At 41.6% G+C, this 19286-nt stretch overlaps 1 protein-coding gene across 1 annotated transcript in view; it reads right to left on the minus strand.

Moving 5' to 3' along the window:
- Positions 1-19286, minus strand: part of Shroom4 (shroom family member 4) — a 226703-nt gene that overhangs the window by 38077 nt on the left and 169340 nt on the right. Inside the window, exons 3-5 of the mRNA XM_055597542.1 lie at positions 17057-17191; positions 12340-14848; positions 7252-7313 (exon numbers count right to left, since the gene is read on the minus strand). Of these exons, the coding sequence (XP_055453517.1) occupies positions 7252-7313; positions 12340-14848; positions 17057-17191 (2706 nt within the window). The remainder of the gene's footprint in view (positions 1-7251; positions 7314-12339; positions 14849-17056; positions 17192-19286) is intronic.

Genomic DNA, 19286 nt, shown 5'->3' on the forward strand with positions numbered 1-19286 from the left:
AGAAAAATTCTCAACTTCGTATGGAATAACAAGAAACCGAGAATTGCTAAAACAATCCTCTACAATAAAAGATCTTCTGGAGGTATCTCCATCCCTGATCTCAAGCTGTACTATAGAGCAACAGTTATAAAAACTGTATGGTACTGGCATAGAAACAGAATGGTGGATCAATGGAATCGAACAGAAGACCCAGAAATAAACCCACACACTTACGGACACCTGATTTTTGACAAAGATGCCAAAACCATACAATGGAAAAAAGATAGCATCTTCAACAAATGGTGCTGGTCCAACTGGGTGTCTACATGTAGAAAAATGAAAATAGATCCATACTTATCACCCTGCACAAAACTGAAGTCCAAGTGGATCAAAGACCTCAACATAAAACCAGACACATTAAATCGGCTAGAAAAAAAAGTGGGGAATACCCTAGAACTCATTGGTACAGGAGAAAACTTCCTGAACAGAACACCAACAGCACAGGCTCTAAGAGCAACAATCAATAAATGGGACCTCATGAAATTGAAAAGCTTCTGTAAAGCAAAGGACACCGTCATCAAAACAAAGCGACTGCCTACAGATTGGGAAAGAATCATCACCAACCCTCTATCTGATAGAGGACTCATATCCAATATATATAAAGAACTAAACAAGCTGAAAAGCAACAAAACAAGTAATCCACTTAAAAAATGGGGAACAGAGCTAAAGAGAGAATTCTCTGCAGAGGAATATCGAATGGCAGAGAAGCACTTAAAGAAATGCTCAACCTCATTAGCCATTAGGGAAATGCAAATCAAAACAACCCTGAGATTTCACCTTACACCCATCAGAATGGCCAAGATGAAAATCTCAAGGGACAACACATGCTGGGAACCCTTCTCCACTGCTGGTGGGAATGTAAACTGGTACAACCACTCTGGAAATCAATCTGGCGCTTTCTCAGACAACTAGGAATAGCGCTTCCTCAAGATCCAGCCATACCACTCCTAGGCATATACCCAAAGAGGCGCAAGTACACAACAAGGACATTTGTTCAACCATGTTTGTAGCAGCTTTATTTGTAATAGCCAGAAGCTGGAAACAACCCAGATGCCCCTCAACTGAAGAATGGATGCAGAAACTGTGGTACATCTATACAATGGAGTATTACTCAGCAATGAAAAATAAGGAAATCATGAAATTTGCAGGTAAATGGTGGGACCTGGAAAGGATCATCCTGAGTGAGTTGACCCAGAAGCAAAAAGACACTCACGGTATATACTCACTCATATAAACATACAATATAGAATAAACCCACTAAAAGCTGTACATCTAAACAAACTAAGCAAAAGAGAGGACCCTAACTAAAATGTTCAATCCCCATCCTGAAAGGCAAAGAGGATGTACATCAGAAGAAAACGAAAATAGGAAACAACCTCGGAACCTGCTACAGAGGGCCTCTGAAAGCCAGAAGAAAACAGGAAACAACCTTGAAACCTGCCACAGAGGGCCTCTGAAAGCTTCTGCAGTATAGACTGTCAAAGCAGATGCTGAGCCTGATGGCCAACTGATGGGCAGAGTGAATGGAATTTTATGTAAGAAGTGGGAAATAGTAAGAGCTGGAGGGAACGGGAACTCCACAAGCAGAGCAACAGAACAAGATAATTTGAACACAGGGAACTTCCCAGAGACTCATACTCCAACCAAGGACTATTTGTGGAGATGACCTGGAACCCCTGCACAGGTGTAGCCCATGGCAGTTCAGTGTCCAAGTGGGTTCCATAGTAATGGGAAGAGGGACTGCCTCTGACATAATCTGATTGGCCTGCTCGTTGATCACTTCCCCCTGAGGGGGGAGCAGCCTTACCAGGCCACAGTAGAGGACAATGCAGCCACTTTTGATGAGAACTGATAGACTAAGATCAGAAAGAAGGAGAGGAGGACCTCCCCTATCAGTGGACTTGGGGAGTGGCATGCATGCAGAAAGGGGAGGGAGGGTGGGATCGGCAGGGGAGGAGGGAGGGGCTCATGGGGGGATACAAAATGAATAAAGTGTAATTAATAAAAAAAAATAAAAGATTTTAAAAAAAGAGTGTTAAGTCTTGTTTGAAAGAGTTTCCTCTATATTTAGTCATTTAAGTCTCACAAATCTTTGATGTTATTGCTCTTATCATATCTTGCAAACAAGAAGACATACAAATAGTGATAGAGATAAGAAAGATATGAGAAGGAGGAGTCAGTGAGGGGAAGGAGATGGAGAAAGATGCACATGAATGTGGATTCAATTCAGACAGTATAACTCCAAGGACATAGTCTTAGTAGTACAATTGAGTCATACAAGACACCTTGTTTAGTCTCCTCTCCTACCACTTTCAGCCTTCAGCTTTCTTATCCTCTCATGAACTGAAACAATACACAATAAATACATACTTCTCATTTACTGGGTCCTGCTGTTTCTTGTTTAAGCTCTGTGTCCTTTTGGAAACTATTGTATGGCAAAGCTTGTTTAAAAGCCGAACTGACCCCTTATCAGCCTTGAGAGCTTGACTGCACACATCTCTCTGAACCTTAATGTATGTGTCAATGTATGTGTCTGGACTGCCTGTGGCAGCATCACCCAAGGAGCCAGTTAGCAATGCTGATTTTGAGCCCCATTTCACACAATGAAATTAATTTTCTGGGAATCCAACTGGCTCTCATTTTTCAACAAGCTATCCAGCTGTTTCTGTTGCACACTCAACCCTGAGATCCAATACCTTCCTGCTGGAATTGTTAGGAAGTTCTCCCATAAGTTGTGCAACTCAAACCATAGCATATAGGTTGGTCTTCAAGCAATAATGTGCTATTACTGTTGTTGAACTTTGTGCGGGTTACTCTTTTTTTAATTGGTTGGTAGACACTACTTCTTGCTCCTCTTTAGCTAGTATCTCCCACCTTGCTAAGCAAAAGGCAGTACACATGATACATTTTTTTTTATAAAGCTGACAAGTGTGTAGGAGAAACATTTTGGAGACTGGTAGGATGTATAACACTGTTTCTGAAGCGAGACTGTTTGAGGAGAATTAGCTTAGCAGCTGAAAAGCTTTAGGCAAATGAATGTGTTTATGTGTGCTTCAGTTGCTTCCCTGCAATAAATGCAGAAGAAACTCTACCTACACTGATTGTATCTACTCTACAACTTTACAGTGATAAATAAGAACTTATAAAATGCATTCACTGGTACCTACAGTATATAACTGAAGTATTTACTGTCTTGGGGTGTTGCTTTATGGTGAGGACATTTGCCTAGTATGAACAAGACTAGTGTTGAAGAAAATAAAAAGAAAGAAAGAAAAACACAGAAATATTAGTGTTATTGTTTTTGTGTCTTTTCATCCATGTAGTGGTGAATAAGTTCCATTTCTTCTTTTGGCCTACAAATGTTAAGTACTACTTGAAAGACATCTCTGTATTAAGCACGTAGAATAAGGCGGTGCTGAAGGTATCATGTCTTCTTTTAACAGTACGGTATATATTCACTCATATAAACATACAACATAGGATAAACCCACTAAAATTGGTACATCTAAACAAACTAAGCAAAAGAGAGTACCCTAACTAAAACGCTCAATCCCCATCCTGAAAGGCAAAGAGGATGGACATCAGAAGAAGAAAACAGGAAACAACCTAGGAACCTGCTACAGAGGGCTTCTGAAAGCCAGAAGAAGAAAACAGGAAACAACCTAGGAACCTGTCACAGAGGGCCTCTGAAAGCATCTGCCCTGCAGACTATCAAAGCAGATGCTGAGCCTGATGGCCAACTGTCGGGCAGACTGAATGGAATTTTATGTAAGAAGTGGAAAATAGCAAGAGCTGGAGAGGACAGGAAATCCACAAAGAGAGCAACAGAACAAGAAAATTTGAACACAGGGAACTTCGCAGAGACTCATACTCCAACCAAGGACTATTCATAGAGATAACCTAGAACCCCTGCACAGATGTAGCCCATGGCAGTTCAGTGTCCAAGTGGGTTACATAGTAATGGGAAGAGGGACTGCCTCTGACATAATCTGATTGGCCTGCTCTTTGATCACCTCCCCCTGAGGGGCGAACAGCCTTACCAGGCCACAGAAGATGACAATGCAGCCACTTCTGATGAGAGCTGATAGTCTAAGATCAGAAAGAAGGAGAGGAAGACCTCCCCTATCAGTGGACTTGGGGAGGGGCATGCATGCAGAAAAGAGAGGACGGGTAGGATCGGGAGGGGAGGAGGAAGGGGCTTATGGGGAATACAAAATGAATAAAGTGTAAATAATAATAAAAAATAAAAAGAGTATCAATCTAATAATATATGAAAATTGACAGTGTCACTAGATTAAAATAACATCCCCAAGGACATAGCATAAGCCAGTCCAGACCTTGTCGTAGAGGAATGGTGATCAAGACCAGCCATAGAATCCTGTAGAATATCTACCTAAGAATTGGACTCCTGAAACACTATGTTGAGGAATCTATTTGCAGGCTGCCCTTTATGGATCCCAAAGGAAGCAGGTAAAATGAGGGAGAAGGGTTTGGAATTTGGGGGTCAGACTATCTGAAACCTAGCACTACCATTTGTTATTTGTGACCTCAGGTAAGTTATATAACTTCTCTGGACCTCATTTGTAAAATCAGCAGCAAAAGAACTACTGTAAAGAGTAACTACAATTGTGAATATAGAATGATCCATTCCAGTGACTAATAGTCATAGATGATTAATATTGGACATAATCCCCTTTCCCATTGCAGGGAAAAATGAATACACTTCCTAGACTTTGAAATCAAAGACAAGGCAAAATAATTACCAACTATACTGTCAAATCAGGGGGCAAGCATTTAGAATATAGTTAGGAATTATGCCATTTGAACAAAGTGGCTTTTCCTCTAAGTAGTAGTTATTTTTAATTTTTATTTTCATTTTTTTCTTCACAATTTGTTTATTATATATCCCAACTGAAGCACCCTCCCTCAACTCCCCCAACCCTCTCTCCTCTTCCCCTCACCCCCTTCTCCTAGTCCACTGAAAGGGGGAGTTCTCCAATATTGCCATCTGCCTATAGCCTGTTAAGTCTCAGCTGGGCTGCCTGGACCCTCTTCCTCCATGGCCTGGCAAGGCTGTATCATCAGGAGCAAGTGATCAAAGAGCAGTCAAGTGAGTTCATGATAAAGGCAGCCCCTGCTCCCACCACTCAGAGATCCACATGGAGACTGAGCTGCCAATTGCCCACATCTGAGCAGGGGGTCTAGGTCCTCCCCATGCATGGTCCTCCATGGTGCACCAGTCTCTGCAGGACCCCCTGGGTTCAAATCTTTTAGTTTTGTGGTCTCCTTGTGGGGCTCCTGTCCACTTCATGTCCCTCTATTCCCATCCCTTTCTTCTTCCATGAGACTCCCTGCCCTCTGCTCCCTGAGTCTCAGCATCTGCCTCCATACCCTATTGGGTAAATCATTTCAGAGGACCCTCTATTGTAGGCTCCCATCCTGTTTCCTCTCTTCCACTGCTTCTGGTGTCTATCTTGTTTGCCATTCTGAATGAGATTTAAGCATCCTCCCTAGCGTCTTCCTTGTTGTTTACCTTCTTTACATCTGTAGATAGATATCCTATATTGTATGGCTAACATCCACTAATAAATGAGTATATACCTACCTGTCTTTCTGATTCTGGGATATCTCACTCAGGATGATCTTTTCTACTTCCATCCATTTGCCTGCAAATTTCATGATTTCCTTGTTTTTACTAGATGAGTAGTATTCCATTGTGTAGCAAGAACAGAGGTAGTTTTTACTTTTCTCTAGTAGTAAGTTTCCTCTAAGACCAACAACCTCAGTAGCCCTGGGTAGTTGGCTAAGTTTCTGGTATGACGTATGATTTTCCTCTTGTTTAGTGGGCCTTAAATCTAGTGAGATAGCTGTTGGTTACCATCATAGCGAACCACAGCTCTTATCCCTCATCAAAGAAGCTCGTGATTAGTGGTCCTCGTGGAGGAATCCCTGATTGGTTATCCAATACCAAGTAGACATGCCTAAAATCATAAATGCAAGCAATACTGGATAGACTCAGCAGGTTGCATTCATACACCTATCCACATGTGTACTGTGAAAATAATAATAATAATAAAAAGAGCTCATACCTGTGAGAGAGGATAAGAGGAAGCATGGAAGTGGTGGAGGGAGAGGACATGGGAGAGTTGGAGGGAAGAAAGGAAAGGGAGAAATGATGTAATTATATTTTAATTAAAAATAATAGAGCATAATGTAGATCACCTGAAAGAATTCTGGACTATTTAAGGGCCAGTAGACCAAGATTCTCTTCATGTGTCTTAGTGCCTTCACCTGGAGAACCAGAGGCACAGCTTGGAGCCTTCGTTTTTGTCTCCTCCACTATTTCAGAGATGGAAACTGGACTCAGAATCATGGAGAACCCTCTTTTAATATTTGGCCTGAGAAAAACTGGCTGAAAAGGCATACCAAGATGTTGTGCAGAAGACAGAGGGGGGAGGGAGAGGGAGAGGGAGAGAGAGAGAGAGATCTGACCAGACAGGCAACAATCCAGAAGAAGGTGACTATCCACTATCTGATTTACCTAGAGCCACTACTTAAGGCACCTAATCTCTAAGGAATATGAGTACTGGGTAACAAGATCCACAATTATAGGAGTTAGATGCAAAGCAGCTCTTTATTCCAAGCCACATGTGCCTTTCTCCAGGACTTATCACCAGTATAAACTGTTTTTACAGCCGTCAGGTCCTCAATAAGTCCTACTAAAAGTGTGCTATAAACTGATTTTACAGCCCTCAAGTTCTCAATAGGTCCTACTAAAAAAGTGTGTAGTGGCAGAACCGAAGAAACAGATACCTTCAGCAGTGGTGGACCAAGTGAATAGTCCCCCCTTTCTGTTCACTCCAACTGCTTGTGGCTATTGGGAAGATAGGGCCACAAGCCCTGTGTATCTTCTCTCTTGTTCCAGGAGTCTTTTTCTCTGTGTCATCAGGCATATCTAGACAGGGCTGCCTGAAACATATCTTTCCAATACTACTGAGTTCTACGTATTCCAAAATGCTCTCACAATCTATTGGGTCTATATTCAGATGGTGGTGTAGGAAATACATTAGATTATATCTATAGCAACAAATACTTGGTGTGAACAGCATACCAGTTTTGTCAAAGAAACTCAAGCAAACCAAAAGCCATCACAATTGCTACAGAAGCCTCAGAGGCACAAAGTCACCCCCAAATCCCTGAGCAGTCACTTACCTCCCTGAACAACTAATTTTCCTGTTTCCTGTTATTGGCTTCCACTTGTCCACAGGAAATTCCTGCAAAAGAAAATTATGATAAGTTAGGGAACTTGGAACAGCCAGTTATCCAGGTAGTTTCAAAAATAGCAGCCTGGCCAGCCTACTTGGCTGGTAGCATAAACTCACTCAGACAGGCTTCAAAAATGTACACTTGAAAGGCTGCCTTTCTTTTGGGAAGCCTGATGAGCTACTGCACTCATGTAGATATACAGAAAGTACTCAGGGACACAACACTGTGGGCTAAGAACGCTGCATTTTCCTCTTGCTCCCCTTCCCTCCCAAACCCTGCCAAAAACTGGTTTAGCATGTTTGCTCTTTGCTCTACCTCTTGCTTGCACTGAGGGATAGAGGTCTTTTTGTTTGCTTACTGGATGATCCTGTTCATCTTTCCTGCTTCTTCCAATACAGAAAACATCTTGGAGGCACTGACCTGAAGGGAGTTTTGAAGCAGGAGGTCCTGCTGCAGAAACCCTCTCCCAGGGTGGGCAAAGGTAGAACCGAGATGTTGGCTACCCTCATCCTGCAATTGCTGTTACTCCTTTGAGTACATCTTCAGACAGGGGCTGCCATGAGCTCTTCTCTAGGAGATCAAGTATTAAGTGCCCTTGTTCACACATTATAGAAGTGTGGATATTCCTGAATCACTCAGCCACACATGGTAGGTTCCCTACAGCCTGAACCTGGATGCATGTTTGCTTTTCAGGTTCTTTCTGCTTTTTCATTTTAGCACTCTACACCTGGCAACTCAAGAGCTTAACCCAAGAGAAGGCATTTTCCTAAGCCACACTGATCTCTTAAATTCATTTTGCTCTAATACTGCTATTAGACTTATTAAACCTTTCCAAGGTTTATTGCCTTAGCCCCAGCCGGGCCTCTCTTTCAGGGACAAACACTCAGTAAAGCAGAATGAATATATGTCTTTGGTAAGTTATACTGGCTAAGACATTTATTATCTGTGCTATATGAGGGACATTCTGTTGTCACTTCAAACCCGAGTTTGCTTTTTGGTAAATAAAGATTGCTAGTGAGGCTCAAATGAGAAGTGCAGTGAATTCCTGGCACAATGCATGGTATTTAGAAGGCTTCTGTAGTCAAAGCACTTGGGAATCTGTGGCAGGAAGATCACTTGAGTGCACGAGACCAGCCCGAACAACACAGACCCTGTCTGCATCACAGAAAACTTCATTCTAAATGTTAGTATGAAGAAGGTGAGGTTTATTTCCCAACTCCAGCTTTCAAAAAACCAGAGAGCAGTCTCTGGGGGACATCTGAGCAATTCTAACAATGTATACTTCAGGTCATGTTTGCCTTGAAACATTTCGTGAGATATCACTGCCCACAAAGCACTATAACTTGTTCAGCCACAGCAAGTGCCAGGATTTCCTGTCCATGTTCTGTTTAGTCCTGTGAAAGTGCTTAGAAAATAACAGTGGGTAAAACAGATGAAACCCTCCATCCATTCTCCCTGACCTTCCCTCATTCTCAGTATTACTTTACTCTTTTGCTTGAGCCACTTATTTTCCTATAACTGGTCTGTGCTCTTTGAACCAAGGGAGCAATAATCACAACAGGTAGCAGTTGAGGACTATGGTAGAACTTGCTGCTTTGGTTTAAGTGATAAGGTGAGAAGTCACCCTGTTTGTTACGTAGGAAGGGGGCCTAGGCTTTGAAATCTACTTATAGGAAGGCAGGTCGTACACATTCCAGAACATAGTCTCTGCAGCTAGAAGCAGAGCTTTGGCTTCCTCATCTGCCCTTCACTAAGTGGATGGCCTACAGTCCCCTTTAAGTTAGCTATATGGTATGTTATACATACTCACATATGCTATACATTCTATAATATATATGATAGATATGTTATACATATACATGTTATAATAACACACATATGTTATGTGTAGGTATGTTTATGTATACATTGATACTACATGTATATATATATATATATTCATGTTTGTATATATTATACCACAAATACATGGTACTCGCTATATGGTAGCATATTCATGACTAGAGTACCTATTTATTGATTGCTAGAAGACTCAATGCATTTGAAGTACCCAGAATCCAGTAGACAGCCATATATGTTATCTTCATGTTCAAATCCTGGCTCTGCACCTTGTGAGATGTTTGATCTCTCAGACTTTGTTTTCTTAGCTGTCTCAGATAAGTATTAAGTGAAATTATCTGGCTATGTATGTGAACCTAACTGGCATAAAATACATGGGATGTGGGTATATGCTGATTTTACTTCTCTGGCTATCACTGAGCCAGAGCTAGTTATCTCCCCAACCTTCTTTGTCTCCATGGAAGAAAGAGCAGGCTCACACTACAGCAACTACTTTAATCACCAGAGATGGAATATCTGAACCCATGCTATGGGTTAGGAATACATAATTCAGGTAACAAGGGTAGAAATGCCACATTCCTACACACACACTTGAAACCCTAATTTCTAAAGAAATATGCTTAGCTAGTCTAACAGACATTAGGAACTCAATGTGTCCCTTCCTCCAAGTACAAAAGGAGAGGTAAGGCAAAGGGGTAGCTTGCCTATATTGCTACAGCCAGCTGCTTGCTGTGCTACCTGTCAGTTGAACTTTAGAGGTGCTGGTCCTATGAGCACCCTGTAGCCATCCTTTCCTTCACCTTCAGCCTCTTCTCCCTATTACTTGTGTATGAGTACTTCTTTCAGCCAAGATTTCTCAAGCTAAACCAAGTTTCCCTTCATCTTAAAATAGCTTACTTATAAGATGATTACTGTCTGGTAGTCACTGCACTAAAGGCTTTGCACATGTTTGCTACTTAATCCAACTTATGAAGCAGGTGCTGTTATTACCTTCATCTTTTAGATGGGGAAGATTAGGCACAATAAATTCTGGGGAAGGAATTTAAACCCATTTAGTCTAGTTTCAGCTTCAATGCCTTTAGACCATTATCTGTATTTCCTTTTCTCTCTCTCTTTTTTCCTGCACTGTGAATATTTTCAAATATGCCAATAAGATAAAAGCAGTCTACATGTATCCTACCTAGGTGCTATAATTAACATTTATTTCTGTATTCACCTTATCATGTACCTGTTTACTCCTCTATTCATCAACCAGTACATCTTGAATTCTTAGGTGCACTCCAAAGTAGGTTCCAACAACTTTATTTGCATAAATGTTGAAGCTTAAATGACGTAGAGCAATTCCTCAAAAGCTACCAGCTACCAAAACCTCACCCAAGAAGAAACACATAACCTCAGTAAGTCTGTTACTATTGGGGAAATTAATCTGCAGTTTAAAACATTCTCACAAAGAAAATTCAGGCCCAACTGATTTCAGTGATAAATTTACCACATACTTAAGAAAGAAATAACAGCAATTCTATACAAATTCTTCATGAGAATAGAAGAGAAGGGAATGCTTCCTACCTTATTTAGCTACCATTACCTAGTTAGAAAAATATCAAACATTTTGTAATATAGACAAAAATCTCTAATAAATATAGATTCAAAGGGCCTTAGCAAAATGTTAATAAATCAGATCTAGCAGCATAAAAAGTTAGTTATGACCAAGTAGGGTTTATCCTGGAAATGCTACATGGATACTTATTCAAAATCCAATCAATGTGGCTCACATTATAAATTTAGACAAAAATTAAAACTGTATGGCATCTCAATTGATGCAATTAGAAACATTTAAAAGAATACAAAATCCATTCTTTTTTTTTTTTTAATAAGGCCTCTCTGGAGCTAAGACTAAAAGGGCATTTTTCAACCTAATAAAAGGTGACTATAGAACAATTACTGCAAGACTGTAGCTCAAACTTCATAGAGAAGTACTGAAAACAGAGCAACAATGTTGCCATCAGCATTCATTCTGAACATTGTACTGGGGATCCCAGGCAAAGCTGTTAGGCTCCTTTCTCCACGAAGAAGCATACAGAACATGAAGATATAGAATCCCTTGTATTCTAAGATGAATTGACTACCTATGTGCAAAATCTTCTATAACCCACCAGAGAGCTATTAGAATTCATCAGTGAATTCAGCAAGGTCATAGGATATAAAACCAATATACAAAGTTTAAATGTATTTATATATAGAAGTAATACAGTATTTTAATTTATATTCAGAAAACAATATTGTTTACCATAGCTTTGAAGCCTATTGGGATCTTAGGCATATGTAAACCAAAGTATATGTAAGATGCATAGGTGAGAGATGTTAAAGCGTATTCATCAGTATACTTCAAGAATACTTCAGAATTCATGTTAAAGTGTATCATTTGTTTATAATATTTTAGGTAATATGTGCTTCCTATAACATGTACAAATTTGTTCCTGTGGATGAATATCTTCATGTAAATCTAATCCATATCTAACTGCTTAATGTGCTTCCATGCCTTGTTCCCCTCAACTTTTGTGTGAATACATATTGGCAAACACTGTTCTCCACCTTTTTTTTTTTTTTCCAACAGGAGAGCCATGTTATCTCTTCACCTGTGGATGGACATCTATGGCAGTTCTGTCCCTCAGCTACTGTAGGTATTGTAACAATAATCATGAGTATGGAAGTAAATCTACGGTAGGACTTAGAGTTCTCTGGTTACTATATATAGTGCAATATTAGTCAGTCAAAAGAAAAGTGTAATCATGGCATTTGCAGAAAAATGTCATGCAGAAAAAAAAATTCCGTTAAACAAAATATGCCAGGCTTAACAAGACATGTTTTATCTCATGTATGGATTTTACTTTTTGATTTTATTACTACTAGATGTTTTATAAGGTGGGCATAAGTTTTCCTTTTAAAAAAATAGTATAACTTCAAATTATAATTGGATTCACAGTTTGCTTAAGGTCACTCATACTAATTTTACAGTAAGAACAAATTCCAGTTCTGTTAATTTTAAGAAGCAAAAGTTACTTCCTCCAACCTCTAAAGTTGCACAGGCATACTTAAATCTTGGTGGCGAGTGTACAAAAGAAGCTACATCATTGTAAGTAATCGTAATTATATTTAGAATAATGAAGTTCACTTACCCTAGAACCAAGTCCTCACCTGTATCGCAGCCTTCCTGGATTTCCAAGCATTGCCAGGTGCCAAGTTGCTGTCCTCAAGGGTACCATGCTGAGGGTTATGATGGCAAGCCGTATGCCGGATGCACTGGTGGTGGTGGCACCTATAGTTGAGGCAGTTTGGCAACAAATTTCTCTTTAGCAAGGCAGGGCAGATTTCTCCAGAATAATACATGTGAGGATCATGCATTACAGTTCCCTGAACATTGCAGGAACAAGAACAAGTCCTGTGGTAATCAAAATCCCCATAGTGCAGTGACTTACAGCACAGGGAATTTTCTAGGCCTTTGGTGGCAAAACATTCTGGGTAAGTGGGAGTTTCTGACTGACGTGGCGACAAGGAATATGATTGGTCTGCAACGTGGCATGGCTGTTCTGTGGAATGATATGATTGGTCTGAAGCGTGGCATGGCTGTTCTGTGGAATGATATGATTGGTCCAGGAGATGGCGTCTTATTTCTCTATAGCTCACTGACTGGAAGTTTTGGTCTATAGGTTTTGGTCTCTGGGTAAAAGTCTTGTTGTTATGAGTGGTTAAACCTGGCAAATGTGATGTAGATAAAGATTTGCTGCTCTCTTCAAAGAACTTTCTTCGGTCTGCAAATGGCAAGAGGATGGCTTCCTCCTCTCTAGCCTGAGCAGTAGATGTCTTCAGTTCTTTGTTGTCATCTGGGCTGGAAGGACCTTCTGTGGATAGCGCCACATGTGGCTGAGGGTTATGTTCTGGAGACCATCTCCAGCGACCTCTACAGACCACATGGTGAGGATTTGCTTTCTCAGTGTCTAGGGAGGATGAGTCAGATGCCTTCCAGCAGGTGTTCAGGGCCAAAGATGACTGGCCAGACCTCTGGCCGGGGCTTATTCTTCCCTCTAATCCTACTCTAGCTTTGGAGCTCTCTGATGCTTGGTTGAGGCATTCTGAAGATTTGGCCCTGAGAAGCATGCTTTTGTTGAAGAGCTTCTCTCTGGGGCTAGGGACATTTTTATATGAAGAGAGAAGTGACAAATTAGAAGCAGAGGGTGGAGGACTCTCTGGAGGCTCTTGTGTCTCTTGCACTGGTTCCTTAGTGTCACACAATTGTGACAATGGACCCTTACTTTTCTGGAGCTGGGCTTTCCTCCACTGAATTTCATTACGTAGGTTGGTAGCAAACCTTTCATTCTTCCTCCTGTTTTGAATGGAACGCCCCCGGGGACCTCCACTTCTTCTGCCACCCAATCGACCACACTCCTTGGGCTCATTGTCACCTTCTTCCATTTCTTCTGCTACCTTAGGGGTTGAAAAGAAATCTCTGGCTTGTTGAATAGGCGAACAAATGGCAGAGGGCGGCTGGCTAGCCAAGTCACTGCTAGCTCTGCTTGCTCGGTTTGGGTCTAGTAAAGTTTGTTCAGATGAATGTCCATCAACCTCTCCAAGTGGGGAGCCATTTTGGCTCTGGTGTACAGAACCCCTCAGCTTATCATCTGTGGTCCTGGTCTTCCTTTCTTTGCTGGGCTGGTCCTGGGTGCTTCCCTTGGGGAGACCTGAACTTTTGTTTCCCTTAGGGTTGTTGTGCAAAGGGGACACAGTCCACTGGTGTCCATCCTGACTAGTTGGCATCTCTATCCCCTTGCTGCCTCTGAAATCGAGGTGCACCTGTTGCAGGTGGGATGCCAGCAGCTGTGCAGGAGCACTATGGCGATGTTCTGTGCTTCCTCGGAGGTGTGGAATGGCACCAAAGGACAATGTGTTAGCCAAATCTGCTGCAGCCTCCTTCAGCAGGCTGAACTCTGTGCCAGAACCTTTTGGGGAATTAAGAGCTTTGGAGGAGACCTCTATCAGTAGATGCTCAAAGTCAGCCTGGCTGGATTCAGAAGGCTTGCTAAGCTCACAGTTCTGGCGGTCCTCGCCTGTTACATGGTCTTGCTCACTAAAGCAGCAGAACTGGTTAGGGTTCCTTGGGGACAGCACTGTGTCTAAGCCTGGCTTCTCCTTCTGTTGTAAGGAGTCCACAGGTTCAGATGCACAGCACTGTTCTCCATTGAGAAGTTGGGCTCTAGAGGCCTGAAGGCTGTCCCGCCTCACTGGAGGATCTGGTGGACCCCGGACTGGCGTGGCAGGTCCTGAGTGGTGGCCTTCTTCTGGGCAGGATGATGCATGGGAACTGGAGGTCATATGGTCCTCACCAGTACTGTGGCTACTTCCTGAGGTCTCAGATACATTAGGTTGGCCAACAGTGACTTTAGTTGGCCCTGGGCCTGGCATGACACAGTCTATGGAGGGTGGTTCTTCTGGCTTAAGGGAAAGGGCACAGTCAGAGGCATTTGAACTGGCTGAGAAAGAGCTGTAGGCTGAGTCACGCTGGCTGGGGTACATGTTCTGGTCAATGGGTAAAAGCTGGCCCTCGTAGGTAGCTTGGCCTGGCTGTTCCAGGCTTTCCATGCTGCCAATAGAGCTGCTTTTCTCAGTGCTGCAATGCCGGGAGAGGGGGCACCACTGTACACTCACGTCACTGTAAGACACAGGGTACATGCATTAGTTAGCCACCAATCAGACACCATTCCTACTTTGGCCAGTCTACCATGGAAAAGGACAGGTCAAGTCAGAGCCACCCATGCTATAGATAAAAGGACAATAAGGCAAAAGGGAAAGAAAGGGAAATTAAATATGGAGACTGACACAGGGATGCCACAGGAACATGACAAAATAAGAAACCGGATTTTGTAAAGAGAAGAATGAACAAAGATCCCAAGGAATTGGGGAAATGCCATGGGAATCGTGTACTACAGCACTGGTAATATCAAGTCTGAAGTTGCATTGGAGTGGTCCTTGTTGAGTCAGTGTATGGTTCTCTGCCAGGAGAGACAGTACAGAACACCAGCTTTAGAGAGGAGCCCCATAGGGTGGATTCCACCTTAGTGAGACCATTTCATAAATCTGTGATTCTCAACCTGAGTGTGCATCACAGTCACACAGAGGGCTTGCCATAACCCAGGCCACTGGGCCATACCACACTTTTGAAAATCTCTGGTGTCAATAAAACAAGCTACACAATGGGAAGTGTTTTAAAAAGACAGCTTTTACAAACTCTAACTAGGGGCACAATAAGAATTGGAGTTTAAAGGTTTGTTTTTTTTGTTTTTTGTTTTTAAATTCTGGAAATTCCACATCACTTTGTTTGTAGGGCTGGTGGTAGGACTGAGGGACTGGAACATGCTAGAGAAAGGCTCTGTTTCTGGGCTACATCCCCAGAAACTACCATTTTTCTTGATAATAGAAATTCTGACTATACACTGAAGCTCTTTCCAACCTTACATTTGAAGCCCAAATGAGATAATTTTCTTCACTTTCTAACTCATGGAGTAAACCAAACTATTTCAGAAAGCTGCTAAAGAAGCTGTAGCTCAATTGAAATCCAGGTCTCTCTCAATGCAAAGTCTTAGTTCCTTTCTGATAACACCTTCAAATGGAGAAAAATAGTAATATCTCTGCCAGAGTGCAGCTGTAGGTGAAATCACATAAACTAAGAGCCAAGGCATCATTACATGACAGTAGCTACTCTCAGTTGGTGCTGTTGTTATCAGTGTCCTTTCTACTACTAGGAATGATAAAAGAGTGGATATTGCTCATCCATATCTCCCTTATCTCCCACCACTAAACTTACACTGAGAAGACCAAGGATAAGACATAATTTTAAATGTTAAATACCATTTCCCACACACACAGTCATACTGAGCCAAGAATTGCCATTAACTCTCTTTGCCCAGAACCTCAGAGGTGTCAAGTTGCTCTCAGAAAGGCCATAGCTCAGAAAGAAAGGCACAGCTGAGCTGTAACAGCATCTCATGAGACCTCTAGACCAGTTCCCCCTTATTCTTGCTTATTGCATGGTCTTAACTATTCTGTTCACTTGTCTCTGAGCTAAGAATACATTCATTTATTATTGGTAAGGGAACCTACTATTCACCCCACTATTTGCTGGGATATACATGTACACACACCCAGGACAGGAGCCAAATATGGAATATATTTTTGTATATTCTAGAACAAAACTGCCTGGGCCATGCCTCCAGGCTTCTAATACCAAATAAAATTATTGGATTAGAGAAAACTCACCCCTTAAGTTTTAGCTTCCTTGAGCCCCCACAACAAAAACCCATTCTTGGAGGGAAGATCTGATTACTGAAGGGAAAATGCAGCTGAGGACTACAATTTGGCTGTCTCTGCGACTGTGGGGGAAAAAAAACAGACAAGTTGTTTGTCCCTTGAGTAGTTGTTTCAATAAAAATGGTCAATACCAAGCTCTTTGCATTGAGCTAGACCCTGTGGCTTGGGCAGGTCCCTGCTTTGGAGATTTCTGTTCTGTGAAAGAGCCAATGAACAGTATAGGAAGTTCCTAGTGAGTGACTAGAGATAGAGAAGACTGCCTCCCACAGGAATCAAGAAAAGAATCCAAGAAAGAATAACTAGTGAAATAGGATAAGAATCAGGGCAGATCTTTGTGATCCAAATGAACTACTTTGAGGAAACACTATCAAGAAATAAAGATGCAGACTCAAAGTCATGGTGCTAGCATGTTAGCCAGGGACTCTAGATGTCCATGCCCTTTTCTGTTATACATAGCCAGCTCTAAAATATCCAGCAGGGACAAGATTAAAGGAAGAGAGTGGCCAAGATGTCCATCCTCAAGTCCGCCTTGAGGGGAGAGTCCTAGACTCACCTTGTGTTGCAACCGGAATGCCAGGATAAGCTGAAAGCTTCAGAAGGGAAATTCATGGTGGTGGCCGCTTCAGGGCACCCTTCCAACAGCTTGGCTACATGCCATGAGTGCGGCCTACTGACAGGGGTGTTTCTCCTACAGCAAGAAAGAGTCAGGAAGTCAGTTCTGAAATCACTTCCTAAGCAACTTCTGTCCCTACCTCCTCTTTCCATTCAATGAGCTAGATTATCATACAAGGAGCTAGTATGGATATATTAAGTGTCCCCTCAGCTCCACCAGTCAAATGTCCTTCATCCATGGATGGTTCGTTCATAGAGACATAAAATGCCTGCTTCAATAGAAGTGTTTTATTCATAGACATAGACAAGTATGTACATTAATGTCAAGAACACAGTAAGTGGCCAATCAATATTTGTGGACTACACAAGAGCTGCTGCAAACCTACCTGCACTTGTCTTTGAGGGAAAAATATCAATATGACCGATCTTCCAATTTTTCTCAGCAAAAGAAGCTAAGTGGTTACGATGCTTGAACAAGGCAGTATTGGAGTATGAAATATTTAAACTTTCATTATTCATTCTAAGTATTTATTCTTGTGTTTACTATATGTCTTCTAAAATACACGTAGTTCTAGGGGTACAGACATAAGTCAAACACAGTCTAAACCCTTGACAGCTTGTTGATTCATGAAGGAAACAGAACTAATTGAAATAAACTGTCATAAATCCCCCTAGAGAGTAAAAGTTAAGATGGACACAGACACATAGAAGTCAGATAGTTCAAATTGTAGGCAAAGTCATGGCAAAGAGTCCAAACTCTTGTGAGGGGGAAAAGGAGAATGTGACAGAGGCTAAGATGACAGAGGATATTGGCTGTTTAGCATGCCAGGGGCAAATAACTGAAAATAGGTCTGAGGCCAAAGTTCCGAATATAATCAGAGGTTTGGTCTGGTGCGAAAGCCTACAGCTTCAACTCTTACATTGACTTTCTTATATAAGACCCATCCATATGTCAATTGGCATGCTTTCTATGATTAGATGCCACCCATGCAGTGGAAAAGATAACCTCGGATATGGAAGAACTAGGACATAAAGAAATGATTGATGGGAGGGAGAATAGAAGCACGAAAGGAAGTCATACAAATGAGGGGAGAATATAAGGATTGGGAGAGGGTACAGAAGTGCCAGGCAGATGCAAGAGACAGAAAGAGAGAGAGAAAGAGGGAAAGAGAAAAAATTGAGAAAGAGAAATGACAGAAGAACAAACAAATGTTAGAAGGGAAAATTTATAGATGGGTTGGTGTACAGAAATAAATGATGGATGCTAAGTAGACAAATGACAACATGGAACAAACACATACTAATAAGTAGATAATGGAGAGATATCTAGATGATTGATTAGTTACTGATTTATTCATGGACCCCAAGGACTCCTGTTATCAGAAAGCTTGCTATCCAGTGGGACAAATGAATTCTCTATTTCGCATGAGCTCAGGAGCCAGAGTCAAGAGGGAGGATTACAACCTCTCTGGAAATGCAAAAATTCTGAAGATTCAGAGTATCACAAGGACAAAGACTAACATGGTAGTCCTAAACAACTGGCCTGGCTGGGGGCATAAGACTGAGTGGGAACAGGTCAGACTCAGACAAGGAGAGAGATATGGAAAGAAGGGCAGAGAAAGATACTTGTTAAATGTTAGAGCCATAGCTCAGCAGTAGTGGCTAAAATCTGTGGTGAGGTCCCATCCTTATAATCACATGGTTCTGTGATAGAACATTGAATACACAGCAAGGGGGCTGAAAGTCCCAGAGGGCACTTGCTCTATGCTTGGTTGGGATATCACACCAAAGCTGTGCGGTTGGAAGTCCCCTGCTGCTACTCTCATCAAGAAGTCATGTGATCAACAAGTACTTATTAAGCATCTCCCAGTTGGAAAAATGTGTACTGTTGGGTCTGTATACATCTACTATGTCTGATGCTTCTGAGCAGTTAGACAGGTATGAAATAGGGAACCTATGCTATTTTGGGTCCTTCTTCCATATCCAGGATTTCTGAGGTTCTTCTGAGTCTACAATGTGAAGTAGAAAGCATGGATCTCCCTAACTGTTTAACTTGCTATTATCTTAAGTCTTCTTTTTATATGTATCTTTGACTTATTGGTATATATATATATATATATATATATATATATATATATATATATATATATATATATATATATATATATATA

The sequence above is a fragment of the Psammomys obesus genome, unplaced genomic scaffold (assembly GCF_907164565.1).
Source record: "Psammomys obesus unplaced genomic scaffold, mPsaObe1.curated_primary_1811, whole genome shotgun sequence".
NCBI lineage: Eukaryota > Metazoa > Chordata > Mammalia > Rodentia > Muridae > Psammomys > Psammomys obesus.